This window comes from Simochromis diagramma, unplaced genomic scaffold, assembly GCF_900408965.1.
Source record: "Simochromis diagramma unplaced genomic scaffold, fSimDia1.1 OVJJ01000079.1, whole genome shotgun sequence".
Lineage (NCBI taxonomy): Eukaryota > Metazoa > Chordata > Actinopteri > Cichliformes > Cichlidae > Simochromis > Simochromis diagramma.
The window spans coordinates 5,491,851-5,515,221 of NW_024387075.1; the positions used below are offsets into that span (position 1 = coordinate 5,491,851).

Sequence of the window (23,371 nt, forward strand, 5' to 3'; positions counted from 1 at the left end):
TCAAATTTTAGAATTTTTTTATTTTTATTTTAAAACAATATTTGAGTAATGATACAATTTTAAGATCAGTCAAACATTATGTGTGTCATCGGGGAGGAGTTTCATATTTGTGGATCTGCTGTGCAGTCAGAGAGGAGCTCATTTTGCTGAGGGATCGCAGGAAATGCGTGTGTTTGATGTCTGAGGCTTCCATGTTCCCGTCCAGCAATGCCAAAAGAGCAGCCTGAGGAAAAAAACAAAAGCAAAACAAACAGATATTTTCAGTTGTTTCAAATCTATCCGCCAAGAAAGGATTTTACATTTTACAAGTCTAAGAATTCCAGGGTTTCATATGTTTATGTCACCTCTTTGCAAAGATTTTCCAGGTCAGCTCCAGAGAAAAGCTCGGTCTTTGCTGCGAGATCCTCCAGCCGCACATCGGCACCCACAGGCATACACTTTGTGCACACCTTCAGGACAGCAAGTCGAGCCTAAATATTAGAAAGTGAGGGTCATTAAACACAGATACGCTGACAGGAGAGGCGCGGTTACTTTATTTTAAATGACCTCTTCATGTTGTAAGTCTTTCTTACAACATTGCTGGTAAATGTAATATATTTTTGTCCTGTTTTGAGAAGTCCTTTACCTCGTGGTCTGGTGGTGGGACATAAATGATGTGATCAAGTCTGCCGGGCCTGAGGAGGGCGCTGTCTAAACAGTCAGGTCTGTTTGTGGCGGCTACAACCATTACATCTTTGTTGCACACTTCCTGGCAGTCCAACTGTCAAACAGTTAAAGCACATAAAGTGTTGATTAAATTATGAACAGATGGATGGATGGTGTGTCACAATGAACTGCAGGATGGTATTATGTCCTCTTTCATAAAGGATGCTCCAGTGTGTCCTCCACTAAAAGCTGTAATAAAGGAGCTTTTAACGTATCTTTGTTGCTTCCTTTAGTATCTGAATTCAAAAAGCTCTTATTATGACTGCCACACATCTACCTCACTCATTAAGAAACCGACTGATAGTGTTGACTGATCTTCAGGGCAGTTACTTTGGAAAGCTGTAACAGCAAAAACCATTTATACAGAATCAGCTTTACGAGTTTGCCCCAAAATAGGGTTAAAAAAAAAAAAAAAAACTTTTAAAAATTCAGCTGTTACAATCAAATGTGGAAATTTTGGGGGCAATAGGAAAAGGGTAAAGCCAAAGATCAATAGATGTCAACCCCAAACATCTGAAGTCTACCCCTGAAAAAAATCTGTGCTATTTTTACATTCACCTGTGTGCCACGAAAGCAAAATGAAACAAAACAAATTGGAAATTTAAGAGAAGAACCAGAAGCTGACCTGCTCAGGTGTGTGACTCTCCTCGACTCCCTCTGCCTGGAGGATCTTCTCGGTCCCTCTCCTCTCATGAGTCTTCAGGCCGATCCCATCCATCTCGTTGAGGAGCACAGAGAGAAGACGAGTCTGTACGCTGTTTGGTGTTTGACTGTGTGACCGCGAGCCAATCAGTGAGTCAATCTCATCGAGGAACAGGATGCTTGGAGCGCAGGCCCGGGCCTGATGAAACAGCTGCATGGGGACAGACAGACACAGGGCTTAGTGGACGAAACACAAGGGAGGACACAATCATTAATGCTCTTCTGTTCGAGATAATAAAAAGGAAGAACCTGAGCTAAAGCCTTCTCTGAATCTCCGACGTAGGGAGAGTAGAGGTCAGCCCCACTGACAGACAGGAAGGCACAGTTGGAGGAAGTAGCGGCTGCCTTGACGAGCGTCGTCTTTGCGCATCCCGGAGGCCCGTACAGCAGCACACCTCGAGGTTGACACAGACCTAGACGAACAAAGGCCTCAGGGTGCGCCATCGGCCACTCGATGCTCTTTGACGTGGAGACAATGAGGGAAAACAAACCTCCAGTAATAAGGTTTTTTCTCCGAATACATAAATGTGCATTTTTGAGCAAAGCCACTCAATTAGCTACCTGTCTTAGTTTGAGTTTGACGTCATCCAGGCCTCCAATTTGCTCCCAGGTCACCGGAGAGAGCTCCGTCCTGCCCATGCTGCTCCTAAGGCAAGAGGGACGCACCGACTTCAAAGCCTCATGAAAGTGCTTCATACTCACCAGCTGCTCCCCTGAACACTGCAGACAGTGTGACAGAAACAGCAACAGGTTTTTACAGCTGTCATCCACTCAGTCTCCCTATTATTTCCTATGCAATCTTTCACACATCTAAAGAACACATTCACTGTGAGCCTTTTGAGATGAATTTCTAAATGTGATTCTTATTCAGGCTTCAACTTTGACTTTACAATTACAACACAGCTGCACAATTTGCAATAAAGTGAGTCGTTCCTGTAGCAAAAAAGCAAAAACTAGTGTTTTGTTTCGCTGTGACAGGTCGCTGTGGTTACTTTGGAGTCTTCACGTATAGCGTGCATGGCGGCCTCCCGGCACAGGGCACTGAGGTCTGCTCCCACGTAGCCTGTAGTTGTTTGTGCAAGCGCTGTCTGGTTCACACTGGGACACACAGGCATCCTCTCACACAGGACAGACAAGATGGCCTTTCTCTGCTGCAAGGTTGGAGCTCCGATTATAATCTGTGGGAAAGGCGAACACTCAGAGACTAACGACTCACATACACGTATCTGCACCAACTAACCGACCTGGACATTTATTTTATATAAAAGTAAAAAAGGTACATCTTGCCTTATAATCAGAAAAAACAAACAAACAAAAACAAAAAAACAGCTGAAACCAATTGAAGAATTACAAACGTCATCAAATGTCATCTTTCTCAAGAAAAATTAAAAACACTGGATCCGTGACAGTGAGCGGACACGCACCTCTCTGTCAAATCTTCCTGGCCGGCGCAGTGCTGGGTCTAAGCTGTCGGGCCGGTTGGTGGCTCCGACGATGAGGAAGCGGTCAGACCGATTCATCCCGTCCATGAGTGTGAGAAGCTGAGCAACCAGCCGGTTCTCCGGTGCCGACGAGCTGGTTCTCCTCGGACACAGAGAGTCCAGCTCGTCTAAGAACAGCACACAGGGACCCTCATCTGCTGCAGATCGAGCACGCTCGAACACGGCCCGCAGCGTCTCCTCGCTCTCACCCGGCCGAGCCCCCACCACCTGAAAGTATTGTTCAGAATTACTGGTAATGCATTTACATGCAAAATGCTTCGTGTATTACGAGGAACATTAGACGGCATCAACATTATGATGAGGTGTGTTTAGTATCGTCTTTTTTACCTCTGGCCCTCTGACCACCACCAAGCTGGCTCCCACCTCACCCACCACTTGGCGGACCAGCAAGGTTTTGCCTACACCTGGAGGCCCCACCAGAAGCACCCCTCTGGGACAGGATACACCGAGAGAGCTCAGTGTGCTTGGATAGAGAAGTGGCAGCTTCAGCATCTCTCTAAGAGATGCAGACACCTAAAATGTTGTAAAAAACAAACAAACAAACCAAACAAACAATCAAAAAGCCCACACACATTAGGTGCTGTACAGTGGGAAAGAAAATGCTGTAAGGTGTCATTTAAATTGATTCACCTCCTCCAGCCCCCCCAGCTGCACCGTGTGCCGCTCCTGCAGCTGACTCCTGTAATGTCGGAGTGTCTGGATGCCAGCAATCTCAACAGCAGTCTTCGAGGTGATGAATCCAGCACTATCCGACTCTGGACTTATGCTTTCAATAACAACATATTTGATCTCTGTGTCGAAATCCTCCAGGTTTATTAAAAACCCATCATGGACACAAACACCTTTCAGCATGTCTTTTACGAGCTCATGAACAAGGCGATGCGGTGTGCGTTTCCTGAAATCGACACTCTGGACTATCACGGTTATCCTGACGCCTTTCAGTTTGGAGCAGATCACAGGTGTGAGCTGAGCGGGGTCCAGGCTCAGGTGCGAGGGGAGCTCAGAGAGAAGACTGGGGGAGAAACATTTCAGGTCCATCTGCAGGAAGCCCTCTGCCAAGTCAGCCCGGGGCCAGGCAGTGCACAGGCAGCTTCCTCCGGAGACAGACACCAGCAGAGGGGAGCCCAGGTGCACACCCAGCGCCGACATCATGCCCGGACCAAGCCTGCATCTCTGAGAGCCCCGGTCTGACGGATCCACGGAAAGCAGCCTCAGAGGCTCCATACTCCACCTGATGGGGAAATAGAGACAGAGACGCACGTAACGTTAGTGAAGCAGAGAGACGAAGGAGAAACTCAGAGGCAGCATAAAACTTCACCGAGGCTACATGCTAGCCGTTAGAGCTTCTTTTAGCGGCGCTAAATGGACAAAACTCTGACTAAGATGGGTCTAAGCCGAAGAGGTTTATGTACCGGAAACGGCTGAAACCAGCCGACAGCAGCCAAACAATCAGAAATAAAATGGGTGATAATACCAACTATATACTACACAGAACATATCAACTCCTACTTTACTGTTTACAAAATCCATGTGGCATTAAAATAACAGGGCCAACCAAAACAGCCTCCTGCGTGAGGTGACGCTAATCTTCCGCGTCTATACTTTACTATGTAAAAGTCTTCTGCTAGGAAATACAGTATATAAGACAAAGACAGTTTTTACAATTTTCGTGAACATAAAAGTCAATATTTGGAATGTTTAGGAATCTTTATTCTTCAACACAGTCTGAACTATCTTAGTCAGGTTTTCTTGTGATTTCTTTACGTAGTCTTCAGGAATAGTTCCCCAGGCTTCTAGACAGACATTCAAAGCTCTTCTTTGGATGTTGGCTGCCTTTTGTTCTGCACACTGCTTCAATAATTTTGAGGTCCAAGCAATTGAATGGTCACATGAAACTCTCACGTCCTGTGTGAGGCCTTTGCTGTTTCCCCCCGTTTCTTAAGGACATTATTTTTTAGAAATAATTTGTCTGCTGCATTTGTTTGTTTGTTTGTTTGTTTGTTTTTTTTTTAGGCCTGTCACTTCTTCTGTTGTTCTCCACTTGTCGATCCAATTTTATGCCTGTCAAACTTGTTATCTTTGGCTTTAATTCATAAATTCAACCGAACAAATGAGAACAAATGATGTGTTTTGTGACAGGCTGCTGGTCTAAACTGTCTAAAGAAAAGATTTGAAATCGGTTCTTTGCTAAATTGTCTGTAATGTGTAGACACAACGCTGGTTCATCTCTTGAGTAAGGTACCTTTTTATGCTTTTTTTTTTTTTTTTTTTTTTTTTTGCCTTTTTATGTTTGAATGATTCATAAGTCAGAGTTAGGTTAGCTTAACAAAAAACACTCCTCTGAAAATGGTCAGGTTTAAGGGTTGGAATGAAAATAAGTGAAAAAGAATTTGCCATAAACAACAATCATTAGAAAACTATGGATAAGATACTTTAAAAAACCTACCTGCTAAAAATGACCTATTATTGTGTGAATAAATGTTTGGCTGCATGTTTTGTACTGAGGTTATTCCTCAAATATCAAGTAAACATTAAAAAAGAATAATATAATATAATATAATAATGATTTTATTCCCGTAATTACCATTATTATTAATTGTTCCTACCTATCTATCTATCTATCTATAATGCAATTATGGGATTTTATGTAAATATAAAATTAAATATTAATTTATAAACCGATAAGATTGCATTATCACGTGACAGGGACTAACAAAGAAACAAAGAGAGGGAGCAGTAATAGTTTTTGCCGTCCAACCATTTACAGGTGGGACAGCGTTCTCTGACTCTCTGGCGTCACCTTGTGTGCAGAAACGAAAATGCTCACTGGCCTAACAACACCGACACCAGGTAGTCCCCAATTATTTGTGTCCACTGAATGTGTTTGTTCTTACTGATACTGTTTTAACAGCTACTTTATTGCACAGTAAGGACCATAGCCGGTCGGTTCATACGCTCTAAAATAAAATGACCAGCCAGTGTCTTCCTTCCCGGGCGTTTTAATCCAGCCCTTAATTCTGTGGGAGTGTGGCAGTGTATCAGCCTGCGCTGGGCCTGAAGGAGTTTAGCTGCTTCAGAGGTGGTGATGACTGAAGTCACGTGGGCTTACTATTTATACTCAAATAGTCCGGCAGTGATAAGGAAACTGTGGAAGGTCGTCTGTCTCTCCTTGCAAGCAGACGGGAAGGATTTTGGGGGTATAGGAACCTCGCAGGTGACACTGCTGTGAAACCCGCTCTTTCTGGAAACCTGAAAGGCAAGTGTGAGAACAAGCGAGTCCATCAGCCGGTCTTTGAGTGTGTGACTAGATTACTGGAGAATGAGGAGCAGTGATTTGAGTGTGATTCAGTAAAATGAATGAATGACTGAATGAATGAATGGGAGGGAAGGTAAACAACAAAACGTTGTTGTGACTCAGAAATCAAAACATCAACCAAAGTATGACAAGTTTCCACAGTCATGTGTTTTGTTTTGTCTTTCTGGTTGTGGCATTGTTTGTCTTTATATAAGACAGACCAACATTTGTAAACACCACATTTTTTCCAGTCTTGACTGTATCTGAGCTGTCCCCCCTCCAGCCCCCCCTTTGTTATCTGCACACTGGTTGCTCTTCTCCGGCTCACAACAACCAGGCCACACTTGGCACACTTTCCCCCCTGTGCCGTCATAATTCCAGTTCTCGCGAAGAGAAGCCTGGAGTGTGTAATCAACCCTGTGCTCTGCATGTGTGTGTGCGGCTGAAATGTCACTCTGCTGTTTGTAGGCCTCGCAGCACGCACAGTCTGAGTGTGTGACTTGGGGAAAGGGGGGCCCGGGACTTGCTTTGAGGGTATTTTTAAAAAATTATGTTCTTTTTTATTTGACAGCAGATGTAGATGTAGTGTCGCCTTATCGCCAACCTCTCCTTCTCCTTGTTTGTGTTCGTAATCAAGAGCTTAGTAGGAGCCTCAGGGCGGACGCTCAGCAGCCATGTCGACCCTTCTCCGCTGCATCTGTAGCTCCTCTGTCATTCTGTCCCAGCGAGGGGTCCATCTGAAGTTCCCTGGAAGGAGGCATTTCAGGACTTTCCCTGTGTTATGGGACCAAAAGGCCTCCAGAGGTAGGAAATTTACAAATCTCTCTGCTTCACAGAGGACAGGCTGGGCTTGCGTGCTTTCTCGTGTCTGACTTGAGGAATGAGAGCGTAACAGTTCACTCAAGGACAAGCTCCGGCCGGCCAAAGGAGTGGAAAACTTCCACTGCAGATCACAAACTGTTTGCAGCAGGTTGCTAGAGATGTTCTCAAAATAGGGAAAGCTGCTATAAAGCAGACGGCGGCTTTGCTCGTGAGAGCTGCTAACATGTGAGAGCGGACGAGAGGTCAGTTAAAGGTGACCTGTAAAAACTTGACAGCAGTGCGGCTGATTCTGATGACAGCCTTTTGTGTATGGAGCCGGTGCTGTGTGCGAGGCACACGGCACAGAGTGCTCGTCAAAGTTTTGAGTTGCTGAAATCTTTTAAGTTTGACTTTGGAGTGTGTCTGCATAGGACTGCAGGGCCTCTGTGTGTGTGCTGGCCTGGTGCCAATCACCTGCTAATAATGTCTCCATGGTGGCGAGGTCACCACACCATGTAGGGAGAGAAATGTGTAACCTGACACTGTTTCCAGCAACGCAAATCTCAGCTGTACGCGCATGCCTGCTGCGTTGTTGCGTAAAAGAAGATAAACTTATAAACTTATGTCTTGTTGTGTATATTTTCTTTTGTGTGACAAGTTCCAATTTTCTTTCCTTCTTTTTTTTTTCTTTTTGTTTTTTTGTTTTTTTGACCTCAGGTGTGCTCTACAAGGACCTGGTGGTTGGAGTTCCTAAGGAGACGTTACAGAATGAGCGTCGCGTGGCGCTGTCTCCGGCTGGGGTGCAGGCGCTGGTCAAACAGGGCTTCAGGGTGCAGGTGGAAAGCGGCGCCGGGGACGAATCAAAGTTCTCCGATCAGCAGTACAGAGATGCCGGAGCCACCATTACTGATGTTAAGGGAGCCCTCGGCTCAGACTTGGTCCTTAAGGTTCGTACCCGGCATGCTTTGGTCCGCAGATAAGACTCTTCTTTGCAGCTTCACAGCTCAGAAACCGTAATCACCAACAATCTTCTTAAGGCCTCATACTATAGACTCATCTCAGTGCAGCATCTGACACCAATGATCACTTTGAGCTTCCTGATATGGTCCAGTCAAAGTAACCACTCTCCTCTGGTTTGAGTAATCTGTATACTTTGTGAAAATGAGCACTGATGTTTTGATTTGCTGCTACATAAGCAAACTAGATCCACATATCTATCAGTTATATTTAATTGTGAGTGGAAAATAGATTTTTTTTTTTCTTTTTAGGTTCGAGCCCCCAGTTTGAGTGAGGTAGATCTCCTGAAACCCAAATCCACCCTGGTGAGCTTCATCTATCCAGCACAGAACCAGGAGCTGATGAATAAGCTGTCACAGAGGCAGAGCACTGTGCTGGCCATGGATCAGGTGCCCAGAGTTACCATTGCACAAGGCTACGATGCACTCAGTTCCATGGCTAACATTGCTGGGTAAACAAAAATGTATTTTTAAATCCAGATTTCATCTGTTTGTTTAGTTAATGTAAATGTGACTTGAGTTTTTGTTATGTAGGTACAAGGCTGTGGTTCTGGCTGCCAACCACTTTGGCAGGTTCTTTACTGGTCAGATTACAGCTGCAGGAAAAGTGCCTCCAGCTAAGGTAATAGTCTATGTTTTACTCAACCAAGCATGATCTATTTCGACAGTCAGTACAGCGTTTTCTTTCCTTTCAGTATACTTAAAATAAAAAATGAAGTGTGAAGTGAAACCTCGGTGCATTTGGATGTTTCTGTTGTAAACAGGTCCTGGTTATTGGAGGTGGAGTGGCTGGTTTGGCAGCAGCCGGGGCAGCTAAGTCAATGGGAGCCATAGTCAGAGGGTTTGATACCAGGTATAAGGTTGGCAACGCCTCAAACTGCAGGCTTATTAATGATGGACAGAATTTTGCTGATAGGCTGGCTGCTTCTTGACTTTCAGGCCAGCTGCTCTGGAGCAGTTCAAGTCGTTTGGGGCTGAGCCTTTAGAAGTAGACCTCAAAGAGTCTGGCGAGGGTGTTGGCGGTTATGCCAAGGAGATGTCAAAGGAGTTCATCGAGGCTGAGATGGCTCTTTTTGCCAAGCAGTGTAAGGAGGTCGACATTATTGTCAGCACTGCCCTGATTCCCGGTGAGTCACATCGGTACTTTAAGCCACTTTTGCCTTTATCGTTTGGCATCAAAAGTTTCATCACTATTTGCTTTTATTTCATCTTTTCCACAGCAACACTGAACGTCAATTAGAGATAAACATATGAAATATTGCTCTGCAAGTGTGCTGAGAATTTCACTCGCTGTTGGCTTATTTTATTTAATCTAGCAGCTAAGGACTCAGTAGGCTTGGTGGGAGTTGGTCCTAAACATAAGCAACGTATAATTTTATCTGCTGACACTTGAGTAAATTGTCTGCTAGTCTGCCCCTCACTCATCACTTTCAAAAGAGGTGGCGATGGTGAAAAGCCTCCGCTTTGGACTTTGCAACTAGATCTAACTAACCAACGTATGATGGCACAGTGGCCTCGTCCAATTTTTCTATACTGTCTATGGCTTAAGCCCCATCAACCCCATAATGTCGCTTTCATGAGGGTCACTACATCTTTAATACGGATTGACTATCCTCTTTGTTAGACAGTATGATGCTGTTTGATGCATCTCATTCCTTTCTACCTGTGGTCCTATGCTCACTCAGGGAAGCGTGCACCCATACTGATCAAAAAGGAGTTTGTAGAGTCTATGAAGGATGGCTCTGTAGTGGTGGATCTAGCTGCAGAGGCAGGGGGCAACATCGAGACCACAAAGCCCGGACAGCTGCATGTTTACAGGGTACGTTTTGGCCTAGCTTGCACATTTGGATAAACTGGATAATTTTAAGGAATGCAAAAGATGTATTTCTGATTTGGGATATATATGATTTATTTATGTATGAATAATGTACTTTTTTTGTTAACTAGGGAGTAACACACATCGGCTACTCAGACCTGCCCAGCCGCATGGCCACCCAAGCCAGCAGCCTATATTCAAACAACATACTGAAGCTTCTGAAGGCCATTAGTCCAGACAAGGAATACTTCCACTATGAGCCCAAAGAAGAATTTGATTATGGAACAATTGACCACGTCATCCGTGGGACTCTTGTTATGGAGGTGGAGTTTTTTTTTTTTCGTGTGACTGTCTCCTGTCAGCTTCCATCCCCACTGGCATCCCTCCTTCCCTCTCAGCATGCGCTGTCAGATCCTGTCATGCTTGGCTAGAGCGCCAATTGAGTACCAAAACAGAGTCCCAGCTGGGAATAGCTCAAGTTGGATCCCAGCAAGAATGTTATGAACGTTTCAAAATACACTTTTCCAGGAATTTAGCTTTGACACATTGTTTATGGCAGAATAAGCACGCAACCTCAATAGGACATATCAGCTTACCTCTTGTTACACTAAGCATTATTCAGCCCCTTAAAAGAGAATTTATCTTTCAAAACCACTGCTAACTGGTTTGTGATTGCTTTTTTGTTTAGCGTAATCCCCTGTGCCGTCCACGAGTTCGTGTTCGAGAGCTCACCCACTGTGCGAAAGTCTTGATGTCTGTTTCTCACGCAAATCTTTTGTGGACTCCTCTCTCCTCACTCTGGTCTTCTTGTGTGTTTTCTGGTGCATTCAGGAAGGCAAGAACATGTTCCCATCACCCCTTCCAAAAACAGTCCCGCCATCGCCGGTGAAACAGAAAACGGTCGCAGAGTTGGAGGCCGAGAAAGTGGCGTCCGTTTCGCCCTTCAACCGCACCATGACCTCTGCTGGTGTCTACACTGCAGGTTAAACACAAACACAGAAGTATTCAGACTTCTGGGACATTTAGCACTGCTTTATTTGGCTTCACTGAGAGGATTTGTTCTGTGTAAAACATTAATTTGTACTGAAATTAAAGCATGCAAATAATCCAATTAAAGTAAAATGTCAATTTTCACTATCTTTTGGTTTAAATCAGGGGTGTCCAACTCCAGTCCTCGAGAGCTACTGTCCTGCAGCTTTTAGGCGCATCCTTGTTCCAACACACCTGAATCAAATACTGGCTTGTTATCAGGCCTTTGCCAAACTGGATGGCATGCTGAAAAGAGGTAATCCAACAATCTGATTCAGCTGTGTTAGAGTAGGGATGCATCTAAAACAGGGGTAGGCAACTCCAGGCCTCGAGTGCCAGTGTCCTGCAGGTTTTAGATATCACCCTGGGTCAGCACACCTGAATCAAATGATTAGTTCATTCCCAGACCTCTGGAGAACAAGGGCTGTATCCCAATTCAGGGTCTGCAGCCTTAAAGTACGCAGCCTCAAGGATCCTCAAGGGCCGCGTACTTAAAGACCGCTAAGGCCGGAAGTGCGAGGCTTGTGAAATGGGACGGTCTAGCCTCCGTTGCGCTGCCCAGGTTGCCTAGCAACCATGATACTAAATCATACAGCTTTGTTTGACAGAAATGAAGGAGAAAATCTTTTGTTCATTTGTTTGTTTGTTTCTACATGATCTTTGATCATTCTCTGTAAGATTAAGGTCAGCTATTGAACGGCGTATATTTTAAAGTAAAGGCTGTAAAACCAAGTTAGTACAAACGTCACTAATGTCACATAACTTTGCCGACATGTGGCCAACAGTAATGTTTTAATGTTCTTCGTTATTAAACATTTGCACATAAATAAGTGACATGATATTCAGTACTTACTTAAAGTTTACTCTTCGGGCACCCCTCATCCGCCGTTTTTTTTTTTTTTGTTTTTTTTTTCTGGCAAAATTATCCTGCATTCTGGGATATATTGGGCCACGAAGTCTACACCGCCACATCCTTAAAATTCAGGGAAATTAAGGACGCATTTGAGGGCCGCATTTCGAGCAGCCTTCGAATTGGGACAGCCTTTGTCGCGTCGCGGTGACGTAATCGGCCTTAAAATGCGGCCTTTAAGGCTGCAGACCCTGAATTGGGATACAGCCTTCAAGACATGTTGAGGAGGAAATTTAGCCATTTGAATCAGCTGCGTTGGATCAAGGACACATCTAAAACCTGCAGGACACCGGCACTCGAGGCCTGGAGTTGCCTACCCCTGATCTAAAAGCTGCAGGACAGTAGCTCTCGAGGACTCAAGTTGGACACCCCTAGTTTAAATGGTTTGTGTTAGTGTGAGATTAATATTAGACAAAGATAACTTAAGTAAATGCAGAAGTTTTTAAATGATTATTTCATTTATTAAGGAAAAAAGCTACCCAAACCTACCTGGCCTTTCAGGTAAAAGTTAAAACAATCTTTGGAAGATGTGAGTCCAGTTACATCTGGCATACACAGCCTTTAATGAAAAGAACATCATACCAGCAATCAAACATGGTGGTGGTAATGTAATGGTCAGGGGTTGCTTTGCTGTTTCAAGACCTGTACAACTCGCCATGACTGATGGAACAATGAATTCTGGTCTCTACCAGAAAATCCTGAAGGAGAATGTCTGGCCATGAGTTTATAGCCCAAAGCTCAAGCACACTTGGGTTATGCAGAAGGACAGTGATCTGAAAACACACTAGAAAGTCCATCTCTTGATGTCTTAAAAAAACAAAATGAAGGTTTTGGAGTTGTCTAATCAAACTGTGGACTTGAATCAGATTTAGATGCTTGACCTTAACCTCCTAGGACCTGGCATCCACATATGTGGACATCACATTTTGGGTTGTCTAGACCAAAATACTAAACTTTGCTCTACAAGGGCCTGATATCCACTTACGAGGACATCATGCTGCCACTGTTCAATCGAAATTTAATGTGAATGTCCTCATATGTGGCTCTCATTTTTCTCAGAAACAAAAATCAGTTAAAAAAAAAAAAATTGCGTAACTCTTTGTTGTTACATTCATCAGCTCCCAATCAGCCCAAATGGCAAAGTGAAATTACAAATGCATACCATGAAGTTTGGGTCTTAGGAGGTTAAACAGGTTATTCGTGCTCAAATCCTCCAATGTGGCTGAATTACAATTCTGCAAAGAAGAGTGGGCCAAAATCCCTCCACAGTCACGAGAGACCCATTTCCAGTTTTTGCACATGCTTGATTGCAGCTCTTGCTGCCAAGGGTGGCTCAACCAGTTATTACATTTAGGGGGGAGGTGGTTTTTCACATAGAAGTTTCAGGTAGGTTGGGATGGCTTTTTCCCCCTTAAAAACCTGTTTACTCAGGTTATCCAATATTAAAATCTGTTTGATCTGAAACATTTGGGTATGGCAAGTATGCCAAAAACTAAGAAATGTAAAGTGGGACTGCTTTTCTACATAATGGATATGTGCTGGAAACCTTTGTATGTGGACAAGAAAAGCAATTTGCAATTTAAGCATGTCTCTTTGGGATTTCATTGTAAGATTCATGAGGGGAAAAATCCTTTACTTTCCAGTCTGACTTTGTAATTTTTCCATTTTTAAAACAAGTCATTGTAACAGATCTTACTGTGACCTTTGGAAGCCCCTCTGTAACCGAGCACAGCGATGAATATATTTTTCAGTAAATTCAAACATTTCGCTTCACTTCTTTCAGAGAAACTATGAATCATAATAGCTGGTAATAAAACGACATGTTTATTTGTCTTATTCAGTTATTCCATTCCTTCAATGGTTAAGAAGGGACTGGAAACCAAACTTGAAACTACAGCAGCAGGGAAAGCACAAACATGGCAACAGCAACACTGCCTTGCTCTGTCTCTCTCTAGGCCTGTCTACCTGTCTGGCTCTGGGCATCATCTCGCCCAATGCTGCTTTCACTCAGATGGTCACCACCTTTGGTTTGGGTGGGATAGTGGGATACCACACTGTGTGGGGTGTGACCCCCGCTCTGCACTCACCTCTCATGTCCGTCACCAATGCCATCTCAGGTCAGAACTCATTAAAGTCATGAAAATCTGTATAGATGTGGTGATATTTGAGTGATTCCTTTTTATTTGTTAACAAATTCTTTTCTGTCAGGTCTGACTGCGGTGGGAGGCCTGGTGCTGATGGGTGGAGGTCTCACACCTTCTTCCCTGCCCGAGAGTCTTGCTCTGGCTGCTGCCTTCGTTTCCTCCATCAACATTGCTGGTGTGACATTCAACACTGGACACAAAAATGGCTTCAGTGAACATAAATAATTTCCCACCCAAACAAATGAAAACGGCTAATTCATTAATTTATTTCTGCACCTGTGCAGGTGGTTTTCTGATCACCCAGAGGATGCTGGACATGTTTAAACGCCCCACCGACCCTCCTGAGTACAATTACCTGTATTTGCTGCCTGGGGCTACATTTGTTGGAGGATATGGAGCCTCTGTGGCTGCTGGGTACAGCATCGAGCAGGTGAGACGATGCACGTCATGTCATCTCACTCAGATTTGTTTCCACTGACAATCCCCTACTTAATGTAATGTGCATTAAGTAGCTTGACAGTGAAATTAATTGGTTGTAGAGCAGCGGTCCCCAACCTTTTTTGTGCCACAGACCAGTTTATGTCTGACAATATTTTCACCGACCGGCCTTTAAGATGTCTTGGATTTGTTGTACTAATCAACAAAATAAAACCTGTACTGGTAGCAAAAAAGTTTTATTCATAAGACACGGGAAAAGACTGAGGGAAACCGAGTTAATGATAAAAACCCTGAAAACCATAAATTTCACACCCGAGCCATAACTCTCGCGGACCTGTACCCAACGACTCATAGACCGGTACCAGTCCGTGGCCCGGGGATTGGGGACCGCTGTTGTAGAGTAGATGGTACTCTGTCTGGTACTTTAGTGTGGTGACCTCTGCTTGCTAGAAAGTGCATTTAATTTCATGTATAAATCTGTATCTTACAAAATGAGGATACCATGAAATGAATGCATTATTTAATTTTTATATTTATTAGACTGAAATTGAAATATTATGTTAACTTTAAATATGGCTTACCATTTATGAACATAAATGCAGTTATGTCAGTTTAATAGAAAAGTTAAGCGCGATCAAAAAAGGATTTCAAATACAGAAATGTCCAACTTCTGAAGAGTGTGTTCATTCTTGCTCTCAGTACTGGATTGTTGCTCCTTTGCATGAATTACTGCATCAGGTTGCCATGGAGGCAATCCGCTTGTGGATCTGTTGAGTTGTTTCTGAAGCCCATGCTACTTTGATAGCTTGTCTGTATTGGATCAGGTGTTTCTCATCAGGTCAAGTTGTCTGGCCCGTCTTGCACAGTAATAACATGGTCAGCAGGCCATTTGGTACTAGTTTTGGCACTGTGTGAAAGTGACGTGTCCTGCTGGGAAAAGAAAATCAACATCTTCATAAAGCTTGTCAGCAGATGGAAACTTGAAGCTCTCTAAAGCCTCCTTGCAGACAGCTGCACTGACTCTGGAGTTGATAAAACACAGTGGACCAAACATCAGCAACACCGGCAGATGATGTGGCATCTCAAACCATCAGACTGCAGGAAATTCACTCTGGATTTCAAACACCTCGGCTTGTGTGCCTCTTTGTGCTCCCTCCAGACTCTTGGACCTTGATTTAGAAATAAAAAGCGAAATTTACTTGGATCTGAAAAGAGGCTTCGGACCACTGCACAATAGTCCAGTCATTTTTCAGATTGACCCAGGTAAGATGCTTTTGACTTTGTCTCTGATCTTTGTTTGATCTTAGGAAGATCAAACCCCAGCCTCAGTCCACTCGTTCTCCAAAGCTCTTGAATCAACTTCTTTTTTAACAAACCTCTCAAGGCTGCAGGCGTCCCTATTACCTGTGGACACTTTTCTTGTTACTACCACACTTTTCCATTTCAGTCAACTTTCCATTAACGTGTTTTGATGTGCTATATTAATGACCTTCTATGAAAAGAGTCAATGATCCTGCTTGAGAAGAGACTCAGTGATAATCTATACAAGTGTCCAGTCAGCAGTCTTCTCCATGATTGTGGTTGTGTGTATTAAGTAGGCTGAATCATTTACAGGTATTTATACTGTTCTTCTAATGACATATTTTTTTGAGTCTACAATATATAAAATTTTCACTTGTTGTAACTAACTGATGGGAAATACTGAACTTCTTTTAAATATTTGAATTTTCTGAGATGCATCTGGTTAGAGACCTCCAAGGTGAAGTGTTTGGGCATGCTGTACTGGGAGGATCTCTCAGCTGGTTTTGGAATGATGCGCCCTAGAGAACCTATTAAGCTTTTTATATATATTTTTTCTCTCACATAGATTCTGTTACTGCAGTAGTGGATGCGTTTTAAACATGTTTTTTTTTTTTTCCTTTCTACTCTTGGCTCTGCATGAGTCAGTGAGATGGGGAAACTCTCATTATGGTCATGTCAGGTACACAGTTCTGGCTTGAGCACAGAAACCAACCCACCTGCTATTCAAATCTTTTCTTTGAGGGAGTTCACTGTGGGGCTGCATCAAGGCCTGGTAGAGGCTGTATAGGGATTTTCTTTAAGTGTGAGCCATGCAAAGATATTAAGTAGAATGTAAGACTATTTAAAAAAACAAACAAACCCTGTAGATTAACAGACTGGGTCCACTTTGATGTCAGGTCTAGATCAGAAGCTTTCATTTAATTGGAATTACCTCTCATCTTTAAACTAATTTTCATCCTGCTTCTCGATTCTTTGATGACTTATTGATCCATTCTCAACACGTAGCTATGATAAAATGCTGATTCTCACTTTTTCTCCTCAGATGATGTACTTGGGCTCAGGTTTGTGCTGTGTCGGGGCGCTGGCCGGCCTGTCTGCCCAGAGCAGCAGTCGCTTGGGGAACGCCCTCGGCATGATGGGAGTGGCAGGGGGCCTTGCTGCCACCCTCGGTGCCCTCAAACCCTCACCGGAGCTGCTGTCTCAGATGTCTCTGGCTATGGCCGGTGGGGGAACCCTGGGTAGGTGGCTCCATGCATTCAACTAAAATGGATATGATATAGTGTTCACTGATATTTCTTTACTTAAACTGCCCCCCAAAAAAACCTCTTGTGCTGCAAAATGCCCACTGTAGCTTCACAGCGCTTCTAATTTGGTCTTGGAACAACTCAAGCGGTATGCCCTGCTGTTTCATTGGGTCATGTGAAGGAGACTTGCAAATAACGTAGCACCTCAAGGTTTCAGTTTTCAATAAAAAATAAATTGATCAAGTTTCGGCATGACTCCTCTGAAGTCTAGCGGTTTGTTTCGTTATTAGCTCTTCCAGTATAGCTAATTCATAACATGCATCAATCACTCTGTTGTACATGTTAATCGTAATTTAAGAAGCAGGAAGATGAATGGCAGTGTAATCATCCTAAGAATGAGCACATACACACAGCATTAAGAGCCGCTTAGTTTTCAAGAAAACGCAATTAAATCCTCAACTTTGAACTCCTAGGATTACCTTTTGAAGAACAGGCCCCATAACTAGAAGCAGGTGTCTGCCTTTTAACCATTTTTTTCCCCTTTTTTCTTTCTTCTTTCTTTAATTTCATGTTTTTTTTTTTTTCAATGCCCTAAATGTTTCTAGCAGTCAGACTCTGCCAATGTGCATGCGAAGTGTAGTTCTGGTGTTTGACTTTTTTGGCTGCTTTTTTAAAATTATTATTTTTTTACTTTCTTCATATCTCAACTACAGGTCTGACCATTGCCAAGCGTATTGAAATCTCAGACTTGCCCCAGCTTGTGGCAGCTTTCCACAGCCTTGTGGGCCTGGCGGCTGTTCTCACATGCATTGCCGAGTATATGATTGAGTACCCTCACCTGGATACTCACCCAGCTGCAGGTGTGCTCAAGACTGTGGCTTACCTGGGCACTTACATCGGAGGCGTCACATTCAGTGGATCACTGGTGGCCTATGGCAAGCTTCAAGGTAATCGATCTGACACTAATCTCTCATTTGCACATTGTCAGTCCATATCTGACAAGGTCAGTCCCTGTCAGATCTGACCATAGCTCTTCTTATTACACACAAATCTCTATGAAAACACATCAGGTTGTCTGGCCGGCTGCTGATTGTTCCTTTCATCTACTGAAAGCCAAAGATCCCCTCTTAAATCCAGGAGTTTCTGTGTAAGTGTCAGCACTCTCTAATTTGCGCTTTAGGCCGACCAATCAAGAGGAACACATGAGAAGCTCTCTGGTAATTTGCCATGGGAAGGGCAGGCCAGTGACTGGATGGCTGTGGTTGGTAGAGGGTTGCTGGCTGATTTGTGGATGAGACAGATGCTCAGACAGCTGATTAGAGGCTTTCGCAGATAAGTCTGAGGGTTCAAAGACACCTGACACTGGTTAAAGAAAAGCACGCTCACTTGTTTTGTCTTGTTCCTTTTAAACCCTACAAAAGTGTGAGAACACTTTCTCTTCCCTCTCTGAAAAATGTGTTTTTTGGTTGTAGGTCTTTTGAACTCTGCCCCCCTGCTGCTACCTGGACGGCACATGCTGAATGCCAGTCTGATGGCAGCATCTGTTGGAGGCATGGTGTCCTTTATGCTTAGTTCCAGTTATGGTACTGGCATGGGGTGCCTGCTGGGAGTGTCTGGGCTTTCCACTGTCATGGTGAGTTTGTGACCATTATTAAAGCTGCCAACAGGCAGGGGGTGGGGATTGGCAACATCTCTTTCAGTGAATTTACATTTCAGCAGTTGATTTTTAATGTAAGTATTGTTTTATCTAACTTGGAATATGTTAAAATACTTGTTTTTTTGTTTTTTTTTTGATTTTGATTCAACCTGTCATAGGGTGTAACGCTAACAGCAGCCATCGGAGGCGCTGACATGCCTGTGGTCATTACTGTGCTGAACAGCTACTCAGGATGGGCACTATGTGCCGAAGGCTTCTTGCTTGACAACAATCTCATGACAATTGTTGGAGCGCTGATTGGCTCCTCTGGTGCAATCCTCTCCTACATCATGTGTGTGGTGAGTAGATGCACATTTCCAGCATTGTGCATGAAGTAAAAGGATACAAACATGTCACTGGGCTGCTTCTTCCTCAAGGCTATGAACCGCTCCCTGCCAAACGTGATCCTGGGCGGGTACGGCACCACCTCAACATTGGGTGGTAAGCCCATGGAGATTGTTGGCACTCACACCGAGGTCAATGTGGACCAAACCATTGACATAATCAAAGAAGCCAACAACATCATCATTACTCCAGGTACACACTGTTTTACAGATGTCTCGAAGCACTGTTGAGGAATGTAATTTTCAGCTTTGTCATTGGTAACTTTTTCTAACCAACCAATCTGTGAAACTGATCTTTTATCAGTTTGTTTCGTTTAATGTAGGTACCTATATTACCACAATAGTACCCCACTTGTAAGTGACTGTATTTAGTTATTAGGTTGCACTATCTAGTTTGATTAGCAGTGTATCCGACCATCCAAAAGCAATGGACATTGCACAAGAGACTTGAAGAAAAGGGTTCAGGCAGGGTGGAGCAGGTGGAGATTTAGGATAGTGAAAAGACGGAGATGATTTTTGACAGAAAGAAAGCAGCAGGAGTGAAAGGAAAGGTTTACAAGATGGTAGAGGGACCTGCTGTAATGTATGGTTTGGAGACTAGAAAATAGGAAGCGTAAATGGAGTTGGCAGAGCTGAAGATGCTAAGATTTTCATTTGGGTACATCAGAGGAACAGAGCAGGTTGAGCAGTTTGGAGACGCAAAGCTGATATAGTTCAGAGATGGGCAAAAGAGGAATGGTGGATATATTGGACAAAGGATGTTGAAGATGGAGCTACCGGGCAAGAGGAAAAGAGAAATACCACAGAGAAGATTCATGGATGTAGTGAAGAAGGACATGCAGAGGGTGGGTGTGACAGACGAGGATGCTGGGGAGGGGTGAGATAGAGGCAGATGAATTGCTGTGGCGACCACTAAAGGGAGACGCCGAAAGGAGAAGAGAGAGGGAGAGCGAGAGAAGAAGAATCCTGTGTCGTCATGTAGGATCAAGTGAATGAAGACCCTACTCATAAAAGCCTAGAGGTTAGACAGTGACTTTCTGGCAACTACAGGCTGATAGGGAAAATGTCCTGTGCCGTTTTATTTTTGTTTGTTTTCCCCCAACCTGCTGGTGATAACCTTGCGCTGCTCTTATAGTTAATGGTGGCAAAATATGGTTGACCACAGCAATCTAGTGACCAAAGCTATTCTAAGGAGGTTTTTGGTGTAACACCCTGTTTGATTGGGAAGGGATTCCAGGTTGCAGTGAATGAAGATACATCATTTCTTTTAATTTTTTTAAAATGACGAGTCATTGGGCCATGTCCAATATGGAGAACAACTTGAGCATAATGCACTAAGAAAATGCATAATAAACGTCTACTGTGTATACTATGTAACATGCAGGTAAAATAATGCAATCTTACTCACTGAACTGGATCTTGGATTTTATTTAATTTTTTTTAATTGGCTGTCTCAGAGCGTGCCATATTATTTATCAGATAAGCATTACAAATGTTCTGCAGGGCTAAAGGAAGGATGTCAAACTCATTTTACATTGTGCCACGTACGGCCTACTTTGAGCTTAAGTGGGCTGGACTGGTCGAAATCCCCTTTGTTTATTTAAGAGACTGATAATGTCCTTTTAAAAAAAGATTGTAAAGCATAAAAACGGGAAGTTTCTGTGATCTGCTTATCTATTAATTTACCTTGGTATAATCGATGTGGAAGGTCTTTTATTAGTAGGAAAAGCTGTAAGTCTTTTCCATAGCTGATTCGGTGGGCTAGCTTGGATTCTTTGGCTGGCCAGTTCTGGCTCCCTGGGTCTCACGTTTGAATGGTTTCCAGCAAAATGAATTAGCTGAGGTGAAGGTCAGCAGACAGATATATATAGCCACCTGTAACGGCATCTATGTGTTAATGAAGCCATGTCTTTAAGCTCAAAGATTGAATTTAAACAGATGAGTTAAAATGGAGACAAAGTGTTTTGGTATGTTTATTTCTTTGTGTTAGCTTCAAATGGCCATTTAAGAAACTGTTTTTGGCACTCCATCAATGGTTTCAGGTGTGTTGTGTTATCAGTGGTTAATTAAGTCTTAAGCAGACATGAAGAGCAAGTAGCAAGTTAGATAAAACGGTGCTTCACCCAAAGTTTCCTCATTTTGAAGTCCTTAGCTATAAGTTGTTTCATCTGGGGAATAAAATTTTTTTTAGTGCTGCACAAAAAATTATGTAAACTGATATAAACTGTTAGAATTTGGGCTAAAGCCAGCTTGCAATCAGTGCATTGGAAGAATGCTCCACCATGATTTATATTTTTCTTCAAAGGTCAGCTACTTTTGTCATTTGCCACTTTGTCTGTAAGCAAATTTTGGTGGAAGCTTTAAATCTTCTACATAAGTAGAAAAACTTTTTTTCCCCCAGTTGAGGGTGGAGACGGTGCTGGAAACAGACGGAGCCCTTTAGAGACGGGTGTAGACAGGTGTAGAAAGAAACTTGGACTAACATAAGAGATTTATATTGGTGCTCCTGTCAGTAGATTGCGTGGAGTCCAAATGTCATTTTTCAGATCATTAGTTTAGATCAGTACCATCATCTATCTCCCACATAACTGCTTTCACCTGACCAAAAAAAAACAAGCAAAAAAAGTTGCTCTGTGAGATCAAAAACAGCTCTGGGAAAGCCCAAATGTTTTGCAGTGTACTTGGAAATGGTCAGGCATCTGATGGTAGCGTTTTCATTAAACTCAGAATGCTGAACTGTAGTGACCACAAGAGGGAGTAGTTTGTTCACAAACTGTCCACGGGGCCTAAATAATGGTGGTTTGGATTTCAGAGTGTGAGATAATGCCCACATCATGATTTATTAAGCAGAAAAAGCCAGACTTGTCTGACAAATGAGTAGCTGTTGAACGGCCTGTGCGAGAGGAACCACTCCGTGTAGCTTGGATACCAGGATTGCTGTTTTTTTTCCAATGGCTCCGAATCGGTGCAGAGACAGCTGTGTGGTCGAACATGCTGGTTTGATTAGAGAAACAGTGAAAAATCATAAGGGCTATTCGGTCCAGACTCTCCATGTGCTGTCAACAACAAAGCACGGCAGTGAGGAAACAGAAGGCTCCGGCTGTTTGGGGAATTATAGAAGATACAGGATACAAGTCACTGGCTTGGAAAAACTCGATTAGGGGTAATGCTGAACTCTAGAAGGTACCTGACCACCAGGGTTAAGCAGGGGTTATGCAGACAGAGGGTAACTAGCTCTTTGCACGCAGGGGACCCCAATGCACACCACACATGCAAAAGTTTTCCTTAGAAAAATGTCTCTCAGACTTTTGACTGCTATGATTTAACACAGAGAGGAGTCTTGTGGTGGTGGAGGACAAAAGAAGGAATGAAGGGTGATGAATATGTGGCTTTACTGTTGTCCTGCAGGACTGCTGTGCCTGTCATTTAGAAATGAACAATAGCTGTGAAATGCTTATCTATGACCAGGCACCCATCCAATAAAAGAAAAGCTGTGTGACAGGAGACTCAAGCAACCTAAAGGGATTATGGAGTATCTAGATAGGATATAACCATTATATTCCTACTAAGTTCAAGAGGCCAATTTGCTCAGCTATTGCAAGTTTCTATATTTATGTTGTTAGGTTGGGGTCTGTGTGCGGCCAAAGCCCAGTATCCTATTGCAGATATGGTGAAGATGCTGAAGGAACAAGGCAAGACTGTGAGGTTAGTTTGTACACACGTATATACACACACAAGGCAGGACATTCTTTTAACAGTGTGTGTGTGTGTGTGTGACAAGTTTTCAGTGAAAAATCAGTGATGTGCTGTAACATCTCCAACAGGTTTGGCATCCACCCAGTGGCCGGTCGTATGCCCGGCCAGCTGAACGTACTCTTGGCTGAGGCTGGCGTTCCCTATGACGTGGTCCTGGAGATGGATGAGATCAATGACGACTTCCCAGGCAAGCTCCGTTTTTAAAAATAAATTCTAGAAAGATCTGTTTTATTTACCGTTACACGGCTGTCACTTTGGCAGGGAGGTGTTGGATTAAATTACTCGATTGGTGACTTGTAATAAACGCATCCTTTTCATCTGCGCTTGAAGTGGCCACATGTTATGTCTGGATACTTGGATGTGCCAAGTTATTAGGACAACACTCATTGTTTTCTTAGCAACCAAGCACGCAGGCTGACACACATGGTTCTGTTTATGGTGGAGGGAGATTAGTGCAGCGCTGGAGTTTGAGTTCATCCGCCTTGTGCGTAAACGTGTAAATGTTTATGACTCACAGAGACAGACTTGACGCTGGTCATCGGTGCCAATGACACAGTGAATTCGGCGGCGCAAGAAGATCCCAACTCTATAATTGCTGGCATGCCGGTCCTGGAGGTGTGGAAGTCCAAACAGGTTGGTCTGCCTTTATTAGATGAAATGTGTTTGAGGAT

General features: G+C 43.5%; 2 protein-coding genes across 4 annotated transcripts in view; one reads left to right on the forward strand and one right to left on the reverse strand.

The window, feature by feature from the left end:
• Positions 1 to 10,690, reverse strand: spata5l1 (spermatogenesis associated 5-like 1). Of its 2 annotated transcripts, none has more exons than XM_040045638.1 (11): positions 10,570 to 10,690; positions 3,540 to 4,140; positions 3,237 to 3,422; positions 2,832 to 3,116; positions 2,400 to 2,585; positions 1,969 to 2,127; positions 1,657 to 1,866; positions 1,331 to 1,558; positions 626 to 760; positions 345 to 470; positions 1 to 223 (listed from the first exon to the last, which is right to left on the reverse strand). In XM_040045638.1, the coding sequence occupies exons 1-11, from the start codon at positions 10,662 to 10,664 to the stop codon at positions 86 to 88; spliced, it is 2,349 nt and encodes a 782-aa protein (XP_039901572.1). In that variant the 5' UTR covers positions 10,665 to 10,690; the 3' UTR covers positions 1 to 85. The 2 variants fall into 2 exon arrangements, with proteins under 2 accessions (XP_039901572.1, XP_039901573.1); XM_040045639.1 differs by lacking the exon at positions 10,570 to 10,690 and adding an exon at positions 4,322 to 4,473.
• LOC120742351 (NAD(P) transhydrogenase, mitochondrial-like) overlaps positions 5,784 to 23,371 on the forward strand; it is a 17,971-nt gene continuing 383 nt past the window's right edge. The window contains exons 1-21 of one of the 2 annotated variants that reach the window (XM_040045623.1): positions 5,784 to 6,165; positions 6,842 to 7,008; positions 7,723 to 7,952; positions 8,274 to 8,473; positions 8,556 to 8,643; positions 8,786 to 8,874; positions 8,961 to 9,148; positions 9,707 to 9,840; positions 9,969 to 10,160; positions 10,669 to 10,819; positions 13,732 to 13,893; positions 13,985 to 14,095; positions 14,205 to 14,350; positions 16,703 to 16,898; positions 17,618 to 17,851; positions 18,377 to 18,537; positions 18,720 to 18,899; positions 18,978 to 19,137; positions 22,568 to 22,649; positions 22,769 to 22,887; positions 23,218 to 23,333. In XM_040045623.1, the coding sequence (XP_039901557.1) occupies positions 6,879 to 7,008; positions 7,723 to 7,952; positions 8,274 to 8,473; positions 8,556 to 8,643; positions 8,786 to 8,874; positions 8,961 to 9,148; positions 9,707 to 9,840; positions 9,969 to 10,160; positions 10,669 to 10,819; positions 13,732 to 13,893; positions 13,985 to 14,095; positions 14,205 to 14,350; positions 16,703 to 16,898; positions 17,618 to 17,851; positions 18,377 to 18,537; positions 18,720 to 18,899; positions 18,978 to 19,137; positions 22,568 to 22,649; positions 22,769 to 22,887; positions 23,218 to 23,333 (3,069 nt within the window). In that variant the 5' untranslated portion in view covers positions 5,784 to 6,165; positions 6,842 to 6,878. Of the gene's footprint in view, positions 6,166 to 6,361; positions 6,739 to 6,841; positions 7,009 to 7,722; positions 7,953 to 8,273; positions 8,474 to 8,555; positions 8,644 to 8,785; positions 8,875 to 8,960; positions 9,149 to 9,706; positions 9,841 to 9,968; positions 10,161 to 10,668; positions 10,820 to 13,731; positions 13,894 to 13,984; positions 14,096 to 14,204; positions 14,351 to 16,702; positions 16,899 to 17,617; positions 17,852 to 18,376; positions 18,538 to 18,719; positions 18,900 to 18,977; positions 19,138 to 22,567; positions 22,650 to 22,768; positions 22,888 to 23,217; positions 23,334 to 23,371 lie in introns of those variants that run through there. The other variant, XM_040045624.1, reaches the window with a different exon arrangement.